Below are 8133 nucleotides of genomic sequence, written 5' to 3'. Positions count from 1 at the left end.
AACACATGTCATTAAATGTGAAGTGAGTTTCTTCTCATTACAAATAGCATATGTTTGTCTGGCATATTTTAAAAATCCACTGTGCCGATCTGCTTTTCAATTGGTGTATTCACACCACTTACACCAGAAAACAAATTATAAAATAATGTACCTACACGCTAACAGTCTATAATATCAGGAAGTATGTTCAATGTAATGAATACACTCATTCAGTGAATACATTGAATGTAATTCCTGATATGTTAGAGCTTAAGAATGCTGTTTTATTATTTGTTTTCTGGTTTTCCTGATTCACTTTTCTTACCTCTTTTCTCATCTTCCTATGTGGTATTGGAATATTTTTCAGAATTTACCTTTAGTGTTTCTGAGTATATCTCTTTGTACCAAAGCTGTGTCTCTGGAGATTTTTTTTTTTTTTTTTGTCCTTTTTTGTGACCGCGCTCAGCCAGTGAGCCAACCGGCCATCCCTATATAGGATCCGAACCCGCGGCGCGAGCGCTGCTGCGCTCCCAGCGCTGCACTCTCCCGAGTGAGCCACGGGGTCGGCCCTGTGTCTCTGGAGATTATAATATGCATATGTCACTTATCACAGTCTATTGGTATCAACATTTCACCACTTTAAGTAAAGTAGGAAAACCTTCTCTTTAGGTCCCTTTGCCTTTCTCTTTTTAAAATATTTTTGTCTTGAATATCAGATGTTGTCACAGCTTTTGTTTTAATCATCAAATGTGGTTTTCAAAACTCTTGAGAAGATACACTATCATATTTATCCTTGTTTGTACACATTCTGGAATTTTTCTTTCATTCTGAAATTCCTCAATCTATCCTCTGGTAACTTATCTGTCTAGAAAACTTCCTTTAGCTATTTAAGTGTTGAGTTTTTAGCAACAAATGCTTAGTTTTATTCATCTGAAAAAAATGGCTTTATTTCGCCTTCATTCTTGAAGGACACTATGTCAGACATAGAATTTACAGTTGATATTCCTTTTCTTGAACAATGTCAGCACTTGAACAATGTCAAGCTGCTTCTTACTGATTTCCATGGTTTCAAATGACAAACTTGTTGTCATTCAAATTAGGGTTCCACTATAGGTAATATGTTGTTTCTTTGTACCTACTTTCAAGAGTTTCCCTTTGTGTTCAGGTTTCAGAAGTTCAATTATTTTTTGTGTTCATCTTGATTTCCTTGGGATTATTCTGATGGAATTCTCTCAGCTTCTTGAGACTGGAGATTTGTGTCTTACACCAAATATGGAGAGTTTTCAGCCATTCTTTCTTCAAATACTGCCTTACACCCAGTCTTTCTCCTCCTATGAATCTGATGATACAGTTGTTAGAGTTTTGCTTGGGGTCACATTGGTCCTTGGGACTCTGTTCATTTTTTCCCAGTCTATTATCATTCTCCTGTTCACACTGAGTAGATTCTATTTCTCTGTCCTCAAGTTCAATGACTCTATCCTCTGTCCTCTCAACTCTAACATCGAGCCCATTCAGGAAGTATATAAAATGTCTATTATTGTATTCTTCAGGCCTATAATTTCCACTTGGATTTTTTAATATATTTTATTTCTTTGCTAAAATTTTCTATTGTTTTTCATACTAGTATGTTTCAGTTGAGCAACATACTTATTAAGGAACGGAGTCATAAATCCAGAAACAGACTCACGGACATACATCACAAAAGTAGTTTAACGAATCTGAAAGAAATAGCTCATATGAAAAAGAATTAATTTCTATTTCATACCATACCCAAATTTTAAATCTAAATGTGAACAGCAAGTATTTAAAACTTTCACAGGAAAATATGGGAGACTTGGGAAGAAAGGATTTCTGAAATAAGTTATTTCACAGCTGATTTTGGACATCACACAGACATATATATATATATATGTGCACGTGTATATATACATCATACGTCCATATACCATCAGGGGCTGTTGCTCAGTGGGAACCCATAGCCCTGTGTTATGGGGGGTCCCCTGGGCACTCACTGCAGTGAACAGAGCACTCTCGGCGTGGTCGTGCAAACACCGGCAGCTCTGCACCCTGCTCTCTGGGGGTCCCAGGAGGTCCCTTCATCGTGGTGGACTCAGCCACCAAGAAGGAAACCCTGGAGGAGCTGAAGCCCTTCTATGAGCTGATCTGCGAGATCAAAGGCAGCAATCTGCATAAGTTCCCCATCGTGCTGGTGGGCGAATCGAGATGGTTAGCCCCCGAACTGCCACACGCCAGAGTGCAACCCTTGCCTGCTGTGAGTGCTGGAAAGCTCACGTAGCAATGAGAAGCTAAGGATTTTTAATACGTAAGAAAGAGAAAGCTTTGGTAAGTGTGGTGCGTTGCCGCGCGTTGCCGCGCACGCACTTAAAATTCAATACACTGTCTCTGTTCCATCTCCTTGTTCTGTAAGACAGTGCTCGGGCAATGACAGTAGAATAATGCGGGGCAGAGAACATTAAAGTGGTGTGTTGGAGACAGCGGGTGGCCTTGGGGACACAGAGGTAAGACGCCCAGAAGCGTCCCGTCGGACACTTTTCGTGCAGTCCGCCTGGCTCGCTGAGCTGGGGGCGGGGGACCTGTCTGAGACCACTCCCTCAGGCCCTAGGTGACCTGCGCAGTGACGAGCACTGAAGGCTGGCGCCGCCCCGCCTCTCCAGGGGCTGCATTCCACTGTGCTGGGCATCTCGCCTGCAGACCTTGCCACCGAGGCTACCAGAGACAGCCTCCTGCTCTCCTGCATTCCTGACCTTCCAGCTTGAACCAGCGAGGCGGCAGCGCGCTCCAATGCCTACCTGGCATTCAGTCCCCGACTCTGGTGAGTGCTCCCCACGTATCTCTCCTCCGCTGTTCTGCTTCTCCATTTAAAAGCTTCACTTTACCGATAAGGGAAGAAGGTTCAGGTGTTTTTTGAAGGATGAGGGTTAAATGATTTAAGGAGAGAGAAAAAGAGGCTCGACCCGTGCAATCTCTACCGCACAAAGCAAACCTTCGGGTCTGCTCTGTAGCCCCTGCCGGTGCCAGCACCTAGTCCACCTCGGGACCCCATCGTGAAAATGCGTGTGTCCTCCCTAACAGGCTGCTCTACGTGTGTGCAAATGTCCTTCCTGGTGTGTGGACGCCCCTTAGCATCACAGGGGATCAGTTGCCAGGCAGACACTCTGACAAGGTTGCAGGTTCCAACTCTCATCTCTCCTGTCTCTTCCTTCCTAGGCATCTCCTACTGCCGGCTGAGTCCGGGAGAACTTGAGCAGGAGTCTCCCCTCCGATTCTCCAAAATGGGCAACGCTTGCCTTCGCTTCAAGGAAAGGCTGATGCAGCGGCTGCGACCCCAGCCCACCCTGCTTGTTATCCGTACCTTCACGCCCCAGACGAGGAGCAAAGATTTTCGCGTGGTGGTGCTCGGCCCGGCCGGCGTGGGCAAGAGTGCGCTGGTGCAGAGGCGGGTGTGCGGCACTTTCCGAGACACCTACCTGCCCACCATTGAAGATACCTACCGCCAGGTGCAGGGCTGCAACCACGCCATGGGTGCCCTGCACATCATCGACACCACTGGCGGCCACCGCTACCCAGATCTGCAGCGCCTTGCCATTTCCAGGGGCCATGCCTTCGTCCTGGTCTACTCCGTCACCAAGAAGGAAACCCTGGAGCAGCTGAAGCCCTTCTATGAGCTGATCCGTGAGATCAAAGGCAGCAATCTGCATAAGTTCCCTATCGTGCTGGTGGGCAACAAGAGAGATGACAGGTTCCACAGGGAGCTGACCCTCAGAGATGGTGCTGCCCGTGCGCTCGAGTGGAATTGCGCTTTCCTGGAGACGTCGGCCAAGTTGGATGTCAACGTGCAAGAGCTGTTCTACATGCTGCTGAACCATGAGAAGCCTGACGCCTGCCCCCAGGGTCCTCAGAAGAAATCCCAGAAGCCCAAGGCCACCGAGAAGCTGCTTGGCAAGTGCATCATCATGTAAGTCCAGGGTGGTAAAAGCCGACGGTATCCTGTAGTGTGCAGAAAACACAGAGTAATCCCAGTCCTTCTGTCACCTGTACTGACTGATAATTGTGCTGTGAATTGGACTATAACATCAAGATGTCCATACATGTGCCTTGTATGTTGATAACTTTTGTTTCTCTCAGGCAAGAAAATTCAGATTGTTAAAGCATTAGCATTTGTGGAAAAGAGGAGAAAAGGAGCATGATGCATTTAAAATAAGACCTTGAACATAAATTTAGAAAGAGAAACGTTTTAGAAAGAATAAAATAAAAAATGTTTTGAAAGATGCCACAGCCCTTTTGTAACCCCAGTATTGTGTAGTATTTCTAAACATGTCAATTTTTGTAAATGTCTTGTCATATCTTTCCACTGTGTATTTATTGTTAAAATAATGTGTTTCACAACAGCTTTCAAATATTGCTATGAGATAGATGTACTAAACAAAACTTAAAAATAAATATCTTATAGATTGATCATTGGGATTGGAAGCAAAGAAAATTATGAAAGTGGAACTTGCTCACAAAGATGTGGTAGTTGTTCCTAAGTCATGAAAAAATGTTCGGGTACTCCTAATAGTTTTTAAAAGTGTAACCGGTTCTTGAATTAATAAAGCTTTTCCTGCATGCAATCAGCTGTAAGAATGTTTTGCTTTCCTGACAATAAAAAAAATATTGCTCATTGCATTAAAATTCAAACCCCATCTGTGAAGGTTTCTTTCCCCAACTTCACACATGGATGCCCCTTCCCTCTTCCAATTAAACAGTGGGGGAAGAGAATGGGGTTGAAGGGGGTCCCTGCAATGCAGAGCTGGTTTATATCCATCACCATCCCGAGACTGACATCAGAAGAACTCCAGGCATCTTTGAAGAGGATGGTCAGTGTGTTGGTGTCTCAGAGAAAGCAGGTGAAAAGGAAACCTCAGCCTTGTATTATCTCAAAAGCCATTCTCAAGGAGTACTGGGTATAGAGAGTGGGAAGGGAGGTGGAAGGTAAGGGGAGAAATGGCTGGGATTAGAAATTCAAGAAACTTCTTCATAAGGCAGTTTTCTTTTAAAAAAATTTATCTTTGAGCATTATTTTTAGAGTGAGAGAGTACATAAATACACATATCATTGCTTTTCAGATTTTTTAATTGGGGGAAAGTCGAAGGAAGAGGCCTGTGATTTTTGCACATTGAACAAATATCTATCGAATAATTTACATTTGTTTCCTGGGATGAAGCACACTGTTGAGAGGAATCTTAATAAACTATGTTATAGTAGTATAGACAGATTTTCCAGCTGAGAAAATCCATTCAGTGGCTCCTTTCAAAATAATCAGTTATTTCAATTTTCCCCTATTCACTTTTGTAGCAATTATTCTCAAAAACTGGAAAATACCTGAGTGACTCTGCCATATAGCTTTTTATGAATTCATTTCCTAAAAGATAATGCTTAGCCAAAGACTCCAATGGAGTAATTTCAATATTATAAGAAAATACCTTGGCTATTTTAAATGATAATTCTCCTTGAAAAATGTGCTGCATTCATTACTTTTCACGTAGATGAGGAAAGTGATTATTAAGGATTTGAGTGGCAAATACTAACATTTAGAAAGGGAAGGACAAGTTTTTCATGTTGCAGACAATGCTTAGTAAAAAAATTAAAATATTTTAAGACAGCAAATATTTATATAGTCTGTCTACATGCCAATGTTTCTATATTATAGAAAACATATCAGTCTTCCCACATGCCAGTGTTCTATATTATATCATTTGATCCTCAAGCAATCCAAGGAAGTGGACAGTGTCATGCCTGTTGTGCAGATGAGAACACTGATAATTGTCACAAAACTAGTAAGTGGCAGAGCCAGTATCTGAATCAAAGTTTTTGCTCCCGAGTTGGTGCTCTTAACCACTGTAGATGACTAGTCAGAGGACCGATGAGCTGCCTTCTCTGATCTCCATTCAAATTATACACAGGTAGAAATGATGCTTCTCAGAGCCTCTCTAGGCTTCTGGGTGGTGAGGCAAAAATGAGATCTAAGTAATTTCATTCAGGGGTTTTTATTAAGGACGAAAAATTTGTCAGGCACTGTGTGTGGGGCTGGGCACAGATAAGCAAGAAACAGTGTCAGGAAGCTCACTGACAAGATGGAATATTGGATGAAGTGAGGGACTTTTTTCATGTCCGTTACTATTCTAGCTACTTTTGAGTTATGGCATGTAATAGGTGGTATATCAATTAGGTTTTAGTCAGGAAATTTATAACGCCTCTCAACATTTGTAGTCTGGACCAATTTAGTTCAAGGAGGTAAAATCTTACACAGCACTTTTCAGGTCTAGGGAACAACAGTCAAGAGGCTGCTTGAGAAAATCCTGCAGGACACAGTATCCTGAATCATCAGTGGATTCCACTGACAGCTGTAGCTGCTTGTTCTCAAATGCTGCCGTGTTAAGAAACGATTTCTCTGTCTCGTCATCCTTCTGAATCTTATATGAGTGCCTCTTATTGTCAGATATTTAATCCAGGATGATTTGTGAAAGGGGGTTCTTGGTTACAAAGAAGAACTTAGAAGGAGCAACATTAGCACTGAATAAACAGTGGACAATTTTCCACAAGTGATTAGTGAATACACAGTACACATACAGTGAATAAAATGAGGAACATACGTGAATAGTATAAGACGGTGGTGAGTTGTTATGAAGGTAAGGGCTTACAGAGGGCTGTGGGAGCAAAGGAAGGGCACTAGCCCACCCTGTGGCAGCAGGACAGCCGAGTATGTGGTGCAAGTCGAGGAAGACTTTGACGGTGAAGACCGTGTAGGTTAAGCTGTGAGTAACAGAAAGGGCTGAAATAACGGTGGCTTACACAAAATAGTTTATTTCTCTTTCATAGGCAAAGAGTTTATAGCTATTCAGTCCAGAGCCAGCATGGTGCTCCAAAGTGTCAGGGGCCGAGACCCCTTCCATCTTATTTCCCGACCCACTTTGCTTTCATGACTCAACCTGGTTGCTGAAGTTCCAATCATCACTTACACACTTTAGTTGGTCAGAGGAGGAGAAAGGAAGAGCAATGTGTTTTCCTGTTATGTAAATTTCCTGAAGTTGTAGTCAGCACTTTCCTCAGACATCCCTCGGTCAGAACTTAGTTTATGCCCTTCCTTCCTGCAGCTTCAAGGGACTAGTCTTGATTCTGAACAGAAATATGCCCTGCCAAGTTCAGGATTTTCTTACCATGGAAGAAGAGAGGATACATGGACACTGTTAGCAGATTCTCTCCCAAGGCACCTTACAAATCTACATTATCTAACTCTGTAAACCTCATTAGCTGAAGGGACTGTTTTTTATTACAGTTCTCAGTTCAGACTCTCTCCCCTCTTTAAACTCCATGGACAGGCTTCATGGAGTGGACACCGCACCCACACAAGAGGAGATAAGGCTGAATGGGTCAAGACTCTTTCCCTCCAAAGATCTCAGTTTCCTTGACCATAATACAATTGTTTTGGACAAGATGATCTCTTATGTCTATTCCTCCCAAAGGTTCACAAGTGAGAGAGAAGCATTGCATTATTACTGCATGGATGTGGTTGGGAAGATGTAAATCATTGTCACCCTTCTTTGCAAGAGTTAACAGTGTTGTAAGGAGCAGGAATCTATAGCTCTTCTATCTGTACTGTTCAGTACAGAGCCACCAGCCTCCTGTGACTATCGTGCAAGTGAAATGCTGCTGATCAGAAGTGCGATATGTTATTAGTATAAAATCCTGTCTTAAGTTAGTATTTAAAAAAATGTAGAATATCTCAAATTTTTTATTTATTATATTTTGAAATGATAGTGTTTTAAATATGGGGGTAAAATGAAACATATTAAGATTACTTTGTGTTTCATTGTACCTTTTTTTTACGTTAAAATATTTATCTTTACAATGAACTTTATTTTCTTTAGCAAAACTAAGGAGAAATCAATGCATCCACACTTGACCTCAGGAAGCACGACTTCCACTGCACTTAGTTTTTTTTTTTTTTTTTATTGATTACAAACATTTTTGGGGAACTGAGTGGACTGTCAACACCTGTGTCTTTTTATCCTTTTAAATGTGGCTGTCACAAAATTTAAAATTATTTATATATGGCTCATCTTTTTGACTCACTTTATATTATTCTCGGGCAAT

General features: G+C 42.0%; 1 protein-coding gene across 1 annotated transcript; it reads left to right on the top strand.

Annotated features, from left to right (window-relative positions):
- The first annotated feature begins 3272 nt into the window (after positions 1 to 3272).
- Positions 3273 to 3959, top strand: LOC134382994 (GTP-binding protein Di-Ras3-like). The gene has a single exon (XM_063103651.1). The coding sequence runs from the start codon at positions 3273 to 3275 to the stop codon at positions 3957 to 3959; it is 687 nt and encodes a 228-aa protein (XP_062959721.1).
- Positions 3960 to 8133: the final 4174 nt, after the last annotated feature.

Source organism: Cynocephalus volans, chromosome 8 (genome assembly GCF_027409185.1).
Source record: "Cynocephalus volans isolate mCynVol1 chromosome 8, mCynVol1.pri, whole genome shotgun sequence".
Lineage (NCBI taxonomy): Eukaryota > Metazoa > Chordata > Mammalia > Dermoptera > Cynocephalidae > Cynocephalus > Cynocephalus volans.
This window is presented reverse-complemented; position numbering and strand designations above follow the sequence as displayed.

What these genes read in the sequence shown, in the direction of transcription:
- LOC134382994 (XM_063103651.1), top strand. Translation starts at nt 3,273, where the DNA reads ATGGGCAACGCTTGCCTTCGCTTCAAGGAAAGGCTGATGCAGCGGCTG.